This window comes from Monodon monoceros, unplaced genomic scaffold, assembly GCF_005190385.1.
Source record: "Monodon monoceros isolate NGI ecotype Baffin Bay Population unplaced genomic scaffold, NGI_Narwhal_1 Super_Scaffold_7, whole genome shotgun sequence".
Classification (NCBI taxonomy): domain Eukaryota; kingdom Metazoa; phylum Chordata; class Mammalia; order Artiodactyla; family Monodontidae; genus Monodon; species Monodon monoceros.
The window spans coordinates 61,240,524-61,259,125 of record NW_021703784.1 but is presented as its reverse complement, the minus strand read 5'-3'; the positions used below and the strand labels follow the sequence as shown (position 1 = coordinate 61,259,125).

General features: G+C 52.2%; 1 protein-coding gene across 5 annotated transcripts in view; it reads left to right on the top strand.

Moving 5' to 3' along the window:
• Window positions 1–18,602, top strand: part of ST5 (suppression of tumorigenicity 5) — a 109,510-nt gene that overhangs the window by 75,130 nt on the left and 15,778 nt on the right. For all 5 annotated transcript variants that reach the window (XM_029209600.1, XM_029209599.1, XM_029209602.1 and 2 more), the window contains 8 exons: window positions 2,879–3,015; window positions 10,746–10,897; window positions 12,774–12,989; window positions 14,011–14,107; window positions 14,729–14,773; window positions 15,787–15,971; window positions 17,058–17,167; window positions 17,359–17,428. In XM_029209600.1, coding sequence (XP_029065433.1) covers window positions 2,879–3,015; window positions 10,746–10,897; window positions 12,774–12,989; window positions 14,011–14,107; window positions 14,729–14,773; window positions 15,787–15,971; window positions 17,058–17,167; window positions 17,359–17,428 — 1,012 coding nt within the window. The remainder of the gene's footprint in view (window positions 1–2,878; window positions 3,016–10,745; window positions 10,898–12,773; window positions 12,990–14,010; window positions 14,108–14,728; window positions 14,774–15,786; window positions 15,972–17,057; window positions 17,168–17,358; window positions 17,429–18,602) is intronic.

Below are 18,602 nucleotides of genomic sequence, written 5' to 3'. Positions count from 1 at the left end.
CATATCCCATCTCATGTAGAAACTTTCCTGCCATGTGCAGAGAGGAAGACATCACAAAGGTTCAGACTCATGAGCCAGAAGAGCCCTTGGCTAAAGGTAATCCCACGTTTTGGCCCACCTCAGCATGCTCACGGACTCTTTATGTCAAGCCTGCCAAGAGTGTTTGCTTTGTCTTTAGTCATCCGTTTCTAGAAATACCTGTCTAGAGCGTGCTGTGCACCAAGCCTTTGTGCTGGTCAAGGGGACACAGGGGCACATAAGACGTGGCTCTTCCATTCAAGGAGTTGGTGATCTGGTGCAGGAGATAGATGTATAAATAAATCATAGATGCTGTGCTGCGTGCCCTGATCCACGTCTGGGTGGGATGCTGCAGAAACCCAGAGGAAGAGGCATCTGAGTGGGGAGTGGGGGAAGCCTCTTCAGAGAGGGAGTTGCTGAGCTAAATTTTTTTTTTTTTAATATATTTATTTATTTATTTTTGGCTGCATTGGGTCTTCGTTGCTGCGCACAGGCTTTCTCTAGTTGCGGAGAGCGGGGCTACTCTTTGTTGCGGTGCGTGGGCTTCTCACTGCGGTGCGTGGGCTTCTCATTGCGGTGGCTTCTCTTGTTGCGGAGCACGGGCTCTAGGCTCGCAGGCTTCAGTAGTTGTGGCACTTGGGCTCAGTAGTTGTGGCTCACGGGCTCTAGAGCACAGGCTCAGTAGTTGTGGCGCACAGGCTTCGTTGCTCCGCGGCATGTGGGATCTTCCCAGACCAAGGCTCAAACCCGTGTCCCCTGCACTGGCAGGCGGATTCTCAACCACTGCGCCACCAGGGAAGCCCGCTGAGCTAAATTTAGAAGGGCAAGAAGCATTTAGCTAGGTGAAAAAAGGGGATGGGAGGAGGTTACATCAACCTGAAGGTTCTACACATACACACACATTACATTTATAATATATACACACACATATACCATATATGGTGGAGTCACTTCCAGTAAGAATTAACAGCAAATTTAAATCTGTGCTCTTGGGGAAAAAAAAAAAAAAACAGAAAAAGAAAAACAGTTCAAAAAGCACAGGCTGTTTTATTTGCCTTTCCACTCAGTGAGCATATTCCCCTGAGGGGCATGAAATAGTAAGTTTGTATCTGTTGTGCCAGGTATGATTCTTGTATTTAATATACTTTTTTATTTAAGAAAAAAATACAAGCCATATATTTCTGCTATTCAACCAAAGAGAAAGAAATCTGTTTTTAACTGACTATATCAGTTATAATGAAAGACAGTGTGTTGGTCCTCGACATGGAACCTTCCTGAGGGATTTTCAAGGATAATTTGGCTGAACGTGATTTGTGTCATTTGCTGATTTGAGAACTGCCTGCATAAGATGTTGACTCCACTGTATACATCACTGAAAGCTTTTGCTCTCAGACCAGCAGTGGTCTGCGGGCCAACATTCAGGAACCACTGTGCTCAGCCGTTGGGTATTTAGCTGGTTGAAAAGTCTGGGCCAGTGACAGAGAGATCTGGGAGTCATCGTGGTAGAAATGGTAGATATGGTGATGGTCGTCAATATTGGGACCCCAGAAAGTTCAGGGTGAGAAAGAGAGTCCTGAAGACAGGACTCTGAGACCATGGCATTGAAAAGGCACGCGGAAAAGGGGATCCCTCACAGGAGCTTGAGACGCAGTTGAAAACCAGGAGGGACCGTGTCACAGAGAGGAAGGAGGAGAGGGCCAACGTGAGGTGTTTGGCTGTGTCGAGGGCTGCACAGTAGCTGGGCAAGCTGAGAACAAGATGTGGCCTTTAGGACACTTTTAGTCCTTGACTTGCACCCCAGGACTCTTGGGGTGTTGTTCGTTAAACGAGAGAGAAAGGACTGCAAAGGTCTGATGGTTCCCAAAGATGAGGGAGGTGTTAATGGGTGAGAGGAGGGATTCAGTCAGTGTACTTCCTTCTCTCCCTCCCTGGGAGGGACCTGCCTTGGAGAGGGAGAGGATGCAGCTGGGACCAAGCCTTAGCTGTTGAAGGGAAGAACCTCCCTGATGAAGGGGAGGAGTAGAGGGTACTGTGGGCTCAGGGTGTCTGAGAAGCTAACCAGCTGTGGTTTTGAAGTTCTGCAGTAGAAGGGAAGGTTATTTGGGGATGGAAAGGAGCAGGTGACGAGCTGAAGGGAAGCTGGGTCATGGAAGTAGCTGCTGGCTGTAACTGCCCCCTCCTAGTTCTACCTCAGAAGTGGTGTGATTTGTTTTGAGGGCTCAGCGCCTTCTTGTTTCAACAAACCACCCACCACCAGCTGCTTCCCCAACCCCCAAACAGCCGTGAGCATCACCCATCCAATGTTGAGCCCTTGCTGCCTACTCAGTGCCAGAGACCTTGCTCGGATACAGGCATGATGTGAGACTCTTAAGAGCAGGTGAGGCACTCAGTTCCTCTGGTAATGGCAGATACTTCTCAAAAATGATGTTCTCCAGGGCTTGGAGGCCCAAGTCAAAAGCTCAGACCCTGGAGTCAGACGTCCTGGGCGAGTCTTACCTCTATCAGTTCATCTCCCTGAGCCTCCAGCTAATCAGTCTTAAAGTGGCACGATACCTGGTAGCAGCATTGTGAAGATTAATGGGCCGACACGTGTAGAGCATATGACACAGCATCTGACACATAACATCCCTTTCAGCTGTGGTAGTTGTTATTGGTATTATTTGCAGGCACCGGGGCTGGGGCCTTTCAGACCATCTGTCTCTTCATCTGGATGGCAAGTTTGGACCCATCTTGATGCTTCGCTCGGTAGCTGGTTTTGTGAGGAGGACCTCCGGTCTTTGCTCTTGCCCTCGGCCATTCCCCACCAGGGCAGCAGGAGTCGGGTTCCGCCGGAATGACTCAAACTCTTTGTTATCCACAGAAAATCCTTTGAGTTTGAGGATGCATCCAGTCTCCAGTCCCTGTACCCCTCTTCTCCCACTGAGAATGGTACTGAGAGCCAACCCAAGTTTGGATCCAAAAGCACTTTAGAAGAGAATGCCTATGAAGATATTGTGGGTAAGCAGGGGTAGAGTGGGGGGCTGGCTCATCTGTGGTGCTGCAAAAGAATGGCTGCAGGAGGGGCACTTCCAGGTTCCACTTCATTCACTGTGGGCAGACCTGGCCCAGCTTCTGGAACTTCTTCAGGAAACGGGCATCAGAGAAAGCAGCTTAAAAGACTGAGCAGCTAAGAGATTAAAGCCTGGCCTTGAATGAATTGGAACCCAAAGAGCTTCTGGGACCACAAGAAGGGGGAAACCACATCATCCCTTCCTTTTATTTTCGAAAGGCTTTGGAGTCCAACAGGTGCCCTTTCTTAGCTGTGTATCCTTAGGCAAATCACTTAACTGTTTTGAAACCTTTTCTCTTATGAAATGGTGATGATGATATTTTGATGGTAACAACAACAATAATAATAGTAATAACACTTCACAGGATTATGGTCAGGATTAAATGAGATAAAATATATATCAAAGTACCTAGCACAATGCCTGGTCCTTAATATGTATCTCTCCTACTCTTCCCTTAAAGTAAGTGGTGTCAAGAACTGTGAAAGTATCTGAGATTTCACTCTGCTTGCAAGCTAACAAGTCTAGCCTGCCCCAGTTCACAGACGCTGGCAGAAGACACAGACGCTTGGATCACAGACAAAGGACTTTGTTACTCATGGCACAGCAGGCCACGTGACCTTGATGTTCACATGGGTTCCCCTTGCTCCCCAGTCCCATGCGGCAGTGGGGAGGAGGTCCAGGTAGAGGCTGCACACGTGGTGGGTCTGCATCCCAGCTGAGGAACCTCAAGCTTGAGGAACCTCAAGCTTACGAAACCCCAAGCTTTTCAAGGGGCTGCTAGCAAACCTTTGCCCCATGAGGAGACTTATCCTTTTCATTCTGGTCAGCAAACAAATCTGCCTCTGCCCTGCAAGGAGACACTGTCTTCCAAGGCTGTTTGCTCTATAAACATCTTTGAAAAGATAGTCTGGAACCATTAATTCCTCTTGCTCAGAAGGTCAGAAATGTAGGACACTGTGGAGAACGGCCCTCCAACAACTGGGAGGATGTTGTGTTGGCAAACTTGTGTTTGAGCAACAGCAAAAAGCCAGTTGCCTAGGCTGGGTTGGGTTTATTTTTGGCTTTTATTTTAATTCTGGCCTCATTCTCTTCAGTGGGGGCTTCAGTTTTGTTCAAGTAAAGCGTGTGTCTCAGCGTAGGTCTCTGAAGAGAAAGGAAGGTCAGGTGCCCTTGCCCTTGACCACTCCCGCCCTTGTCTCTGTCTCTGTGTTATCTCTGCCTTAGGCCGGGGTGGGGGGCTGAAGGACATAGTCTTAGTGAGTGAACATGATACAGAGAGGAGTGGCCCTAGTGGAGAACCCTCCAGATAAGACTGTGGGATCTTCGGAAGAGAGGGTCCTCTATTCCCTCATTTGATTGGAGCCATCGGTTTCCCAGTTTTCTCCGTACAACTTGCTGGGCCAGGATTTCTGGGAAGCCAGCAGCAGTGCTCAGGTCCACACAGGCACTGCTTTCCCAGGATGGGAGTGTATAGCATGTAGCCGTCCGAAATTCGGTCATATCAGAAGGACTGTGGGAACGAGATTCCCCAGAACAGCAAACGGGTTTGGGGAGGGAGGCCTCTTCCTTTACTACTGGGAAAAAGCTTTGTATGCACGGTCGCCCAGAGCTGAGGTCCAGAGCTGTGGGGATCAGGGGCACAGCCCCATCTGCCTCCCAGCCCTGAGCAGGGTACAGGTCTGTTTCCTCTAGTTTGAGAGGAATTGTCACGTGTCGTTGCTGCCCAGGGCCCTTGGGAGCACCCGGTGTGGCTGCCGCAGGGGACAGGGCAGACTCCAGTTTTCAGCTGCCCCCCTGCTCAGGATCCAGGCGCTGCCAACGCTGGGGCCTCACTGGCCTCTCTTCTCTGAGGAGGCTTTGCAGCGGTTCTGTGCTGCCCGGGGATCTCATGCGGGGGAATGTTCTTGCATCAGCTGAGCTGGAATAGAGAAAGGGCTGCTTCAACCATTTCTCCCTGTCCAGAGGAATGGGGAGGCAAGTGTGTCTGAGCCTCACTCAGTGGAGGGGACTTGCGGCCACTGCGAGATGTTGCTCAAGGAGGCAAGAAAATAGAGGAGCAGCTTGGATGCTTCTTAGCTGGACGAGCCAGAAGCTAGGGGTGAGGGCTGGTATGAGGTGAGGTTGGGACTGGGGCATGTTCCTTAGCTGCTCCACTAGCTTCTGGGTCTTTGGAGCGTTGTGTAGAGAGTGGGGGAAGAGGGATGGGGAGGAGGGAGGAGGGAGGGCACCTGGGTGTTTTGCGTCACCCTTGTGGTGTGAGGGTAGGGTGGGTTTCAGCGTCTCCGGTTGTTCAGTGCCCTGGGCACGTTTTCCTCCTTCAGTATCCCCATAGCAGCCCCGCCTGAACTTCTTGACCTGACCAGGGAGGCTAGAGGGAAATACAAGGGAGAATATCTCTCTTTCTCTCAGATTCTGGCTGACTTACCCTTTCTCCTTCCCTGGTGACAGGCCCAAGAATTTGGACCCACACCCGTAAAGGCTTTGGTGGGGGGCCCTTGTTGCTGAACTCTGAATGTCACTTTCACTTTTGCCTCCCACTGACCAGTGCCTGACTTCCTGGGAGCCTTCTCTGTCTTCTTGGCCCAGCCTGTGCTCTGCGAGGCTGAGGTGTTCGGGTTTGGACTATCCAGCTCTTTCTTGTGCTGCCTCCCTTGCCCAGGACCAGACGGAGCTTTGTTCTGGGGGTGTGATAATCGGGCTGTGGCGGGAGGTGGGCACGGGCCAGAGCTCCCGTGCTGAGTCTTTGTCTCGGGGACCAGCCCATTGGTCTGGAGTTCCGTGTCTGTAAGAGGCTGAGGGCCAGCTGGCCCAGAGACTAACACGTCTTCTCCGTGAGCCCTGGACCTGAACGAGGGGCCCTGGGGAGTGTGCTAGTCTCCTGCCCATACCAGGCATGACACCTTGGGAACTGGGGTGAAATACTCCAAAACAGGCTGAGGTTATCTCGCTAATTTGCAATAGAGTGGTTCAGAAATAAAGTTACTGCCATGTTGCTTCGTGGGGCTGGTTAATTCTCGCCTGTCCAATTTGACATCTGCCTCTGGAAGACGCTGCTATCCTACAAAGCCTTATAATCGTTTGCGTTCTGAGCCTGACAGTTAAAAATGCACCCAAGGAAGCAGCTTATTAGAGAGTTATGTGGAGTGGCCTCGGCGCCTGACCAAGGAGCCTGGGCTGCATTCCTGCAGAGATTCCCACTCCCCTCAGCTAGCTGGGGCTGAAGGAGAGTTTCCAGGAACTTGAGCGGGGTGGGAGCTGGGGACAGAGCCAGTCAGCCTTACTGCAAAGCTTTTTGAGCCTCTGCTCTTTCTGCCTTCTTCTCTCATTTGTCCCAAGCCTGGGAAACAGAGACATCTAACAGCATAGAGGCTGCTGCCCAGAGGTGCGGTCCAGGGGACAGTGCCCGGGCAGTTGGTAAATGTTGTCCAACCTCGGAGGGTGGTAACAACTGGCCCCTTAGAGCCCCCCATCTGATGTGCTATGTATTGTCGGGGGAGTTGGGCCCCTAATCTGGCCCTGTCTCCACTGTGCGAGGGAGGGGAAGAGGCTGAGAACCAGGAGAAACAGCTGGTTGGAAGCAGGAGAGGGCTGGGGAGGGAATCTGCAGACCCATGGCCCTAGCCATGGGTGTGGTCTGGGAAGCTTAAGATTCCGTTTGGGGAAATTCTCAGTGCTTGTGCACAGACACACCCCTTCTCTAACTGGTTCTTCCAGTTGTGCGTTTGTTGGGGGGTGGGGTGCTTGGCACCTGTGGTTAGTGACCAAAGGAGACGTGGGGAGGAGTGGGGGCAGGGCTAGGTGGGACTGGGTTCTTCCTTCAAGAGGATCCATATGATAAGTCTGGGCTCTGACCAGCGCCTTTAAAAGAGTGCAAAGCAGAAATTCTTGGCGATGCCCCTGTCCCTTGTCTCATCAGCAAAGCTGGGAAAGGTTGAGACCTCTGGCTTCCACAGCTGGGCTTGATGAGATGGAGCTGCTCAGGCCAGGCCTCGGGGGAGGAGGGCCTACCTCTTCTCTCTCTCCAAGGGCAGCGTGGAGCACCCTCGAGGAAGCTGCGTGGGCAAGAATGCAGGTGAAAGTCTTGAGGTCTGCCAGGCTTCCGGTCTCCCATCCATGTCCCTGCCAAAGCTTCCCCAGGTTTCTCCCCTCGGCTCCAGCTTCTTCCGCTTCGCTGTGGCTCTGCTCCTCCAGAGAAGGTTCCGAGCCCGGCTCTCCAGCCCTCCTCCTGTCCCAGCTCTGAGCCATTGCTTTGGGGTTGATTTGCTCTCAGCAGATTCCGTTTAGTGGCTCTAGGCCTCGGGAACTGCTTGGTCTCTGCACATCCCCATCCCCTGGGCACCCTTACTCCCTGGACAGATGGCTGGGAGTGTCTCCGTGAGGCAGCTCCAGAAGGGTAGTCAGAACAGTCCAGGAAGCTGAGAGTAATAGGTGAACGGGGGCCATGAAGGGCCCAAGCTAAGGCTGGGAGGCAGGGCTTGGGCCAGGGCCAGCCGTCATTTCCTGGAGAAATGATTAGTGGCCTGGTTATATCAGAGAGGATGTTAACCTTGCTGGAGAAGAAAGAGGCTGACGTTAGGGCTGAACAGTCGGGAGGAGCCGGCGTTTAAGGCTTTCCTGAAATTTAGTTTCCAGAGGCAATACTGGGCTTGAGAACCTGGTGTTCCCAACTGTTTTCAGTTCCCAGGTTATCACTGATGTGCATCTATTACTTCCCTGGGCCTCAGTCTCCTACATCTATTTCTTGGAGCTTTGGATTTTTTTTTTTTTTAACTTAAAAAAAAAAATTCTTATTTATTTTTTGGCTTATTTATTTTTTGGTTGGGTGTTTGTTGCTGCACGCGGGCTTTCTCTAGTTGCGACAAGCGGGGGCTACTCTTTGTTGCGGTGCGCGGGCTTCTCATCGTGGTGGCTTCTCTGGTTGCGGAGCACAGTTTCTAGGCGTGCGGGCTTCAGTAGTTGTGGCACGCAGGCTCTGTAGTTGTGGCTTGCGGGCTCTAGAGCGCAGGCTCAGTAGTTGTAGCGCACGGGCTTAGTTGCTCCGTGGCGTGTGGGATCTTCCTGGACCAGGGATCGAACCCGGGTCGCCTGCATTGGCAGGTGGACTCCTAACCACTGCGCCACCAGGGAATTCCGGAGCTTTGGATTTTATATTAATGTTCACAGCTTTGATTGTGGGGAGAGAAGAGAAGGAGTGAAGGAGGGAGGAAAAGAGGGTTTGCCTTGGGACTCACGTCATGGCACTCAGAAGCTATTAGGAAGTTTAGAAACATCTATCTAAAGCAGTGGCTCTTAATGGGGTGAGTGGGAATGGGGGCACAGTTTCGTCCACCCATCCACTCATCCACCTTTCCTTTCTTCCTCCCTTCCTTTCCTTTCCTCCTTCCTTCCTTCCTTCCTTCCTTCCATCGTCCATCTGTCCATCCATCCACCCATCATCCATTTACCCACCCATGTGTCTGGAGACATTTTTTTGTTTGTAACAACTGAGGGGATGCTACTGTCATCTGTCTAGTGGATTGAGGCCAGGGTTGTTACTAAACATCCTATAGATGCACAGGATAGTCCACCACCACAAGAATTATCCAGCCCCAAGTGTCAGTAGTTTGGAGCAACTCTTCTAAAGGAGTTGAGACAGAGTCATCCTGTAGGTTGGGGCATGATGATAAGGACTCTGGCTGGTCATCCAGCCCAAAGCAGTTTAGATTTGATGAGCCTGGAATAAATGTTCTTCCTGACCCCTTTCAGCTCTGTCCTGCTTCACAGGATCAGGAAGACTGTGTCCTGGCTTTCTCCAGTCCTTGGTCCCCCAACCTCACTGCTGTAGGATATATGTTGGAGAGGGACCAAGACATACAGAGTCTATCCTGATTCCTCCTGAAGTGCCCACAGTGGGGTAGGCTGGAGGAAACATGCAGGGTATGCCAGGTTTCATATTTGGCTTCTGGAGGCAGGGTTGCTGGGCCAGCTCTGCTTAGTCAGGGCTCTGGAATGGAGACAAGTCATTTTCATAGCATGACTGTGTTACAGGAAAACGTCTGTTCAATTGCTGGGGACTCTGCTGATGTTGGGAATCACTTAATTCAGTCCCAAATCCTTCCTTGACCCATCTTTGACTCATAAGTTTACAGAGATTTGTATTGCTCCCATGGCAGTCTAATTAGCTGTGACCGAAATCCCCCCTTCACAGCCCCCCCCATCCCTCCCCCTACACCTCTGTAAAGGCATTTCCTAAGTTCATGGTGGTTTTCCATGATAGTAATAAGTAGATACCACAATGGGGGGGGAATCTTGGTTTTGGAAATGGAAAAATCTGAAAGAAGCATGTAGGGATTTGGTTTTTCTCCTGTGTCCTATCCTAGGAAAGTTTACACACCCATTGGCCTTTGTGGCTAGTCTATGGCTCTTTCTTCTGTCTGCTCCCTGAGAAGTGACGTCTGAACTCCTCTATGGTGGGAGGCACGGGCAGGCATCCCTGGGGCTCAGTGATCACCCAAGCTCAATCCCCCTGCTGACTGGAGAAGCTGGAGTGAGCCCTGCTAGCAGCTTCCTGTGTGCCACCTCCAGCAAAGCCGCATTCTGGCCACTAGTACCTGCGTCCCAAACAGTGGCCTTGATACCGAGGGGAGGCTAAGGAAAGACAAAACAAAGGGCAGTAGAGGGCAGTATTTCCTCACAGTCCCCGTGGACCTTGTCACCACTGTGATTCTGCTGCACGACTGTGATTCCAGGACTGACCCTGCTCATGATATTATTATATTTTAGAAAAGTCCAGGTATGTGTTGGCAGGAAAGGGGCAGGAGGGCATGGCTTGTGGGAAGAAGGGGTTTCTCTTCAAGGGCAGGGACTATGCTTTGGACTTTGAGTGCCAATACAGTGCCTACTGCCAGGGGTTTTAGAATTGAGTCCTGAGAAGAGAAACAAGAACTCCCCACCAACCCCACCCCTCCAGCCCAAACTCCTTTCAAGCCTTTCACATCTCCCATGTGTCATAGCAGGAGAGTTTATTCCAAAAGGGGATTGCTGACCATTGTCTTTTTGCTGAGGTCTGTGGTGGAGGAAGTGGAGTGACGCTGTAGTCAGAGCGGTTCATTGAACAAATAATACTGAGTGCTCACCACTTTGGTGTACCAGGCAAAAGCCCTGTCCTGAGAGAGCTGTGGCACAGCGTACAGGCAGGAGGGAGGCCTGGTGAAGCCCGGCACCCTAGAGTTCGCAGAGCCCCTCCATGCCCATCTCCAGAAGTGGTCCTCAGGGAGCAGTGGGTGAAGGGACAGCCGTGTGACCTCTGAAAGCCTTTTCTACCTTGAACTGTATATCTCTGGGGCTTTCGCAGCAAAGGGACTGGAGCCAAGGAGAGACGCCTGGTGTTGGCTTTGTCCTCTGGCTGGGCACAGGCATGGGTGGCTGAGCCAGTCTTGTGCAGTCCCTGAATTTACAAAGCAGAGGCCAGGCAAGGCTGAGCTGAACTGGAGGTGGGGGGTTCAGCTTCTGGACTTGGAGCCAGCATCCGTTTGTAGCCTCCCCACTGCAGACGGGCAGCTGCATGACTCATGAGCTGAAGGGCCAGGCAGAAGCCACTCTCTTTGGCTCACAGGAATTCTGCTTGTTTATTTGTGTGTGTGTGTGTGTGTTTCCTTCTTGCCTTCTCCCCCTTCTCTAACTTTTCCTCCTCTGCAGGAGATCTGCCCAAGGAGAATCCGTATGAGGATGTGGACTTAAAGAGCCGAAGAGCAGGACGAAAATCCCAGCAACTGTCTGAGAACTCCTTGGACTCTTTGCACAGAATGTGGAGTCCTCAGGACAGGAAGTACAACAACCCACCCACTCAGGTAACAGCAGCCCTGACTTGGGCCTGGAGGGTCAGCACGAGGCGTGGGCCAGCTTCCACTCAGGCTTTTTGCCTCACTAGTGCTAGGCGAAGGTGACGTCAGGGAAGAGCTCTGCACTCAGGGACTTCTGCCGTGTCGATATGCTTGTGGCCAGTCGAGATGTGCTCTTAGGGGCACCCTGTCCCACCTTCTTCCCCTCACTGCTTGAGCTCTGAGCTGCAAAACTAAGGCAGGAGCCCCTGTAGTCTCCTGTCTAATCATTATTTCTCCTCCCCTTCCTGGAAACAGGAAGACAGGGCCCGGGTTGGAGTCTTGGTATTCTGCAGCTCTGGCAGAACTGATCTCAGCACTGGCATTTAGGGGCCAGGCGTAGGCCCAAGAACCTGATTTGGAGAACTAGACAGGTGTCTCCAGGACCTGGAACCACTCCCACTGAATAAATGGTTGAATGGATGAATCTCCAAGGAATGGACTGATAGAGGCAGAATGAGAAGAAAGGTGAAGAGTTGAAGGAAGCTCTTAGACTATAGCTCATTCTGGCCTTGTCCACGGTGGACAGGAGGCAGGAGAATGGAGATCCTATCTTGGACCTACCCAAGCAACTCTAACTCTCCTAGACTTTTTTTTTTTTTAATAAATTTTATTTATTTATTTATTCATCTATCTATCTATCTATTTATTTATTTATTTTTGGCTGTGTTAGGTCTTCATTGCTACGCGCAGGCTTTCTCTAGTTGCAGCAAGTGGGGGCTACTCTCTGTTGCAGTGCGCAGGCTTCTCATCGCGGTGGCTTTTCTTGTTGCAGAGCACGGGCTCTAGGTGCCCGGGCTTCAGTAGTTGTGGCACACGGACTTAGTTGCTCTGCGGCATGTGGGATCTTCCCGGACCAGGGCTCAAACCCGTGTCCCCTGCATTGGCAGGCGGATTCTTAACCACTGCGCCACCAGGGAAGCCCCTCTCCTAGATATTTCATAACACTGGCTAGAGAATATAAAAATTATTTCTTCTGGCTTTGGAATGATGTGACTTTTTATAAAAGACTTACCTTTCTAATGTGCTCTGTTCAAATAAGCTTCCATTGAATTTGTATTTCCAGACTGATTGGGTGGGAAGGGGAAATTGGGGAATGGGAGGGAAGGAGGACTTGCTGAAGAGTGATGAGAGGCAATGCCAGATCCAGACGGCAGGTGGAAGGCATGCCAAGTTCGCGGGGGTGCTGCCTTTCTGGTGGTGAGCTGGATCCGCCGAGAGTAAGGTGCCCTGTGCTGAAGGGTGTCAGTCTAGACAGAGGGAGGCAGAAAGTAGATCCAGGCACGGATGGGAGCAGCCCAGGACCATGTAGGTGAGGGAACCACTGGCTCCAAGGCCTGCCTTGCCAGGCTTTGGTGGTCAGAGCCCTGTATTCTCCCTGGAAGAAGTGAGCAGGGCTGGGTTGACATGTAGATTCTGGCCTCTGCTAGAGAAGCCTTTTAGGACTAACTCAGGGGCTGAGTGGGGGAGACTGGCTCCGTCGACCACACCCAGTAATGAGCAGAGTCTAAGCCGTGTCCCAGAGCTCAGGAGGGGCCCGCAGATTTCTCGCTTGGCCTTCTTTTTCCACTCAGATAGACAGCCCAGTTTTCTTAGTCTCTGCTTTCTTTTTTCTGGAAGAAGTAGTTAAGCTTCCTTTGTGGAAGCAAGTATCGAATCTAGCCCTGAGCTGCTGATCAGCAGCTGAGCTCTTAAAAGAGGAAACCTTGGTAGATGGAAATTCCAGGTGGGATTTGGAGGAGTCTGGGATGCCAGCCTGTGGCTTCTCTGTCCAGGTCCCAGCAGACAGGTGCCGGCCAAGGCATCTGTGCTGAGTCCTTCTCCCATGTCCCCTCTCCCATGCCAGCTCTCCCTGAAACCCGGCAGCCAGTCCCTACGCAGTGGGAACTGGTCAGAAAGGAAGAGCCACCGGCTGCCACGATTACCCAAGAGGCACAGCCATGACGACATGCTGCTGCTGGCTCAGTTGAGCCTGCCATCTTCACCCTCCAGCCTCAATGAGGACAGCCTCAGCACCACGAGTGAACTGCTGTCCAGCCGCCGGGCCCGCCGCATTCCCAAGGTAACCTCCCCAGCTGGAGCTGGCTGGGGCTGGGCAGGTGGGCAGGCAGGTGGTGGCTCTTCTCTCCTCCCCCCTCCCCCCCCTCCCTCCCTCCCTCCCTCCCTTCCTCCCTTCCTTCCCTCCCTCCCTCCCTCCCTTCCTTCCTTCCTCCCTTCCTTCCCTCCCTCCCTCCCTCCCTAATCTGGGCCTGCTTCCTCAATTCTCCTGAAATCAATTTCAGGTCCAGGCACTGGCCTTTCTTTTTCATCTGGCTAATTTCCTTTTCTTATCAATAAAGATGCACTAAGTGATTAATGCTGTGCAGATGTTAGGGGAAAACAGGCTAGCCTGGCCCCCAGGGAGTACTCTACGCCACTGGGTGGATGGAAACAGTCCTTAAGAAGCTCCCCATTAGTGAGTGTGGGGTGCACGAAATCTCTGTGTATGCAGAGACATCTCCAGGCTTTGAAGGACATAGGACCCAAACATGGGTCTTCCTTTCTATAACTCTCAGAATTGAGAGTTTTCAGCAATGATTTGCACACATAGATAGCCAGGCCCAAATCCCCAGCCCAAAGCAGCAGGATTTAGCCAAGTGGTATTTTTAGCCTGCAAACAATGCTTGGGTATATTGGGAATTTAGCTCCTTCCTGCCAGGGCCCCAGGTTGTAGCCCAGAGGGGAAAGGCTCAATCCTTGTTCCTGTTATTGCCTCTGGGCAGCTCTTTGTCTCACTTGGTTCAGGGACTCTTGAGACCCAGGAGCTCCCATCCTGTCTAGTTTGATCACAGTTCCTTCCTCTGGGGAGCTAAGTGTAAAGTCCTTGTCTTGGGGGCAGGAGACCACTAAGGGGACAAGTAGATGGGGAGCCACCAGTCTGCCCTTGGGGCCAGTGCAGGAGGGAGACCAGTACTGGGCCCATTGCGGAGAGGGCAGAAGGCTTGTACCAGTAAGGGAATGGACGGCCTCTGTAAATCAGCCTTCTGAGGAGCCGGGGCAGTTGGTGTTAGGGTTGCCTCACCCTCCCTGCTTTTCTCACCCAGCTTGTCCAAAGAATTAACTCCATCTACAATGCCAAGCGGGGAAAGAAGAGGTTAAAAAAGCTGTCCATGTCCAGCATTGAGACATCATCACTGAGAGGTAGGCCTGGATGCCTGAGCTGGCTCAGGTTTCTGGGGCCCTTGGGCATTAGAAGTGGGGAGAGGCATGGACTAGCCTCAGTTTACCCTTCCATGGGGCAATCGTGGGATCCTCCTGTCTTCTAGGAGGGTAGAGTCCTGCGAAAAAGTGGCCACATAGGAGGGGAGGGCCAAAGAGGGAAGAAAGCCTTGGGAAGGGTTAGTGCAGACTTTGGGCTGTGAGGCCCTGAATAGGAAAGTGGGTGTGGGAATCCGCATCTGACAAAAGGAAAGGCCAGACTTACTGAGCACTGTGGTCTGTTTCCCATTTCAAATCTTGGCCTCCTGGAGGCAAGACCCTTGTGTTCCAGGCTGATAGGCCTCTCTGCTGGCTCAGCCTCCAACTTCGGCCCTCAGCTTGCCCCAAACCAGGACTGGGTGGATAGGGGTTTGGATATAGATTAGCACCTGCAGTTTGAGCTCTGAGGGACCCTGGCCCCGGGCCACGCAGCACCTGGCCAGGGGCCCACTGGAGCCCAGACAAGGTACATCCCTCATGAGAAGAGCTGGGTGGGGGGCATAGAAAACATTTGCTGTAGGGCAATGGCTCAGCAAGCATGCACTCTGCTCTTAACTTTTCCAGATGAGAATAGTGAGAGCGAGAGTGACTCCGACGACAGGTTCAAAGGTGAGGCATGGCTCCCCAAGAGCATGGACCCCTTTCCTGCCCTGGCTGTGGGGAATCAGCCTTCCCTTCTCTGCACATGCAGTTCCAATATCCCAGAGTGGCCCCGTTTGGAGAGGCGATGGCAGGCAGGATACGAGGCTAACAGAGCAAGGAGCTCTAGGGGAGTCCATTCCTACAGTCATGGAGCTCGGCCCTGAGAGATTAAATGCAACCATCTCCTTTTCCCAAATTTAAGGCTGGTGACCCTGCCTTACTTTCCCAAGCCATTGTCCATGAAAATTGGGTGCTAGGTTTGCCTGGTAAGTGTTGTGAATCTGGAGAGTCAGAGATGGGTTCAGTAGGGTAGATGGGTAAGTACCTCTTCTGGTTGTAAGAAGTGTGCCAAAGTCTGAGGAAACTGGTACTCTGGAGGCCCTGAGGCCACTCATCTTCCCTCTCCCTAGAGAGGAGAACTACCAACTCCCTGGAAAGGTTCTGGGACCTTCATGTTCCAGGGGGCCTTGGGCAAACCTCTGTTCTTTCTCTACTGGGAAGCCCTGCCTAGACCTTCCTGGATGATTAAAGTATGTGGGAACTAGCTCCCTCCTTCCCTCCTCTGCTGGTCCCCCAGGCAAGTGGGCAAGTGGACTTTGGGCCTGGGGACAGGGAAAAAGGGTCCAAGTCCAAGGACTGATAGGGGCCCTAGGGTGAAGGCTTCGTGGATGTTCATATCTTCTAGTCCTTTTGGCACAGGGGCAGGGGTGGCTGGGTGCCATTGATGCATCCCTGGATGTGCCTGGCTCAGGCAGTCTGTTGGCCCCAGCTCAGCCTCCAGAGGCTCCAGGAGGCCCTGACTGTGTCAGGGCAGACAGGCTACACACCTTGCTCCTGCCACTTCTCCCCCAGACCTCGTTGGGTCAGGCCGTCAGACTAGGCTCCTGCACTTAGAGGTGACCCCTGGGGATGGAGCGCTGAGCGTGGGGTTGAGGGGGCTAACGTGGGGGTCTCGTCCCTGATGTGTGACCTGCCCCCAGCCCACACGCAGCGCCTGGTCCACATCCAGTCCATGCTGAAGCGCGCACCCAGCTACCGGACCCTGGAGCTGGAGCTGCTCGAGTGGCAGGAACGGGAGCTGTTCGAGTGCTTCGTGGTGGTGTCGCTCAAGAGGAAGCCATCCCGAAACACGTACCTCCCTGAGGTCTCCTACCAGTTTCCCAAGGTGAGGCCGCCTCCCTCCTTCCCTGCCCCTTCCTCTGCCTCCTCCTTTCTGCCTGGCCCACCTGGGGAAGAAGAGAGATCCTGTTCCTGCCTTAGCAACTCACCTCACTGCGCTAGCCCTGAGCATGGCTGCCTGTAGCCGGGAGGGAGGAGAGGGGGTGGGTTTGGGCCAGTGAGTATTCGGAGGATGAGGGCGGAGAGAACACCCCCCAGCGTGCCTAGAATGAGATCCACGTTGTTTACAGGACTTCAAGGGTCCTGAGGAAGGGCCCCCAGCTACTTCTCCTACCTTATTACTTTTCTTTTCTCTTTTTTAACCACTTTATTGAGATACAATTCACATACTATATAATTCATCTGTTTAAAGCGTACGATTCAATAACTTTTAGTATAGTCACAGTTATGTGATCAATTTTAGAACATTTTCATCACCCTCAAAAGAAACCCTGTACCCATTAGCAGTCACTCCCCATTTCCCCCACGTACCTGAGCTCTTACCACTCCTTCCCTGCTCGCCCCCAGCCAGCCTGCCTGGCCTCCTTTCTCTTCCTCTAACACTCGGGCCCTTTCTCTCTGCCGTTGCCTCTGCCGGGAATCTTCTTTCCCCAGCTCTTCACTTGGCTGCTGGCTCTTTCTCATTCTTCATTCTCCGATCAAATAGGAGATCTTTCTAGATACTCTAAAGTAGCCCCACCCACCCACTTATCTCTGTCATATCGCCCTGTGTATTTCCTTTGTGGCACCCTCTGAAATTCTGTTGTCGATTATCTCACTCTGCTGACCAGAATGCACAGGGACAGGGACCTTGTCCGCTTGGTTTTCTATTGGTAGCCCAGCACATGCCAGGTGCCACATAGAAAGTGCTAGTTTGGCATATATTGAATGAATAAATGATGACTCAGCCCACACCCGGACCTCTCTGTGAGAAATGGGAGTGGGGTCAGGGTAGGGTTGCTGAGAAGCATGCCAGTTGGGCAAACGCCACCTAGGACTCTCGGGGGAGGAGATATTTGTCAGCTACCCCCCACCAGCCCCAAGTTCCACGTCTTCTCTTATCTCTCTCTCCCCATATTCCTCTTCCTTGCAGCTGGACCGACCCACCAAGCAGATGCGGGAGGCAGAGGAGAGGCTCAAGGCCATTCCCCAGTTTTGCTTCCCTGATGCCAAGGACTGGCTTCCTGTGTCAGAGTACAGCAGGTGAGGCCTGGTCTGGCATAGCCTCCTTTACCCCCATAACAGTGGGCAGCTGACTCTGGCCCACCCTAGTCCCAGCCTCCTCTCCTACCGCAGCCTGATCTTTCACCCCCTCCCTGGGCGGTCCCTCTTCTTGGGGGCTGTTTCCTGGGTCCTCTGATATTTCCCTGATGCCAGACTTCTCCTTGTTCCAGTGAGACGTTCTCTTTCATGCTGACTGGAGAGGATGGCAGCAGACGCTTTGGCTACTGCAGGCGCTTACTAGTAAGTAGGGCCATTCGGTCCTCAGGAGCTGGGCCACAGTGTTTGTATGTGTGTACGCTCTTCTTTAACTTGGGCTGGTAGAAACTCAAGTTGTTCTATGTTCTGCTTCCTTTATGCTGCCTGAGGCCACGCACACACACACACCCCACACGAAGCGCACACACACACCACACGAAGCGCACACACACACACACAGACACACACACCCACCCACCACGAAGCACTCCCTGGGATGGCAGGACTTAAAGTTGCCCCTCTGATTGGGCCCCAGGATCTAAGATAATCTACAATAAGGGAAGAGATTGGATCACTTTCTACTGGGCTGTCATATGTTTTTAGCTCTTCTATACTTTTTCTTTTCGTTCATTTACTTCAGGCTTACAGGCTCAGATTGCTGATCCTGATTGCAGGATCACATCAACCCAGCAGTATGTGTGTGTGCATCAGATTGGGGTGGAGGACAACCTTCCTCACCCCCATACCTGGACAACCTCATGTGCATCCTGTCCATGGTCTGGTAGGGCTGGAGGCTGAGCAGGGACAGAGCAGTACCTTCTGTGGGATTCTGGGAGAGATGCCTTGAACTCAAGGGAAAGGGAGGGTTTTGAAAATATAAGCCATGTTGTAGAGAGAGAAGCACTACACCATCCCTCTTCTCATTAGTCCTGGGAAATAGATTGAGGTAAAGGTAAAGAGAGTCCTGTCACACACTCCCCTGGGGCTCACCAGGGGTATTGTTGACAGAGTTTCAGGGTTCCCAGGCCTTAGTGGGAGAAGGGGCAGATGAGGGGGATCTTCTGCAAAGGTGATGCATAGCAGGGACTCCAGGTGAAGGGTTCTGGGCCGTTCATTCATTCAGAAACATGTAGCATACACCTGCTGAGGGCTAGGCAGCATACGCTAAAGGCACATGAAGATGAGTTAGACATGGCACCTATCTTCAAGGAACGTTAGATAGTCCAGTAGAGGAGGTAGGACTTTCAATGTAGAAGGCAGGGCAAAGGGAATGAACTGTGATTTGGGATCTGTTTATGTTCCAGGCTAGATGCTTTAAGTATGTCATTTTCTTTATTACTCATAATAGCCCATGAGGCATTGGGTTGGCCAAAAAGTTGGTTTGGGTTTTTCCATAGCATCATATGGAAAAACCCAAACCAACTTTTTGGCCAACCCA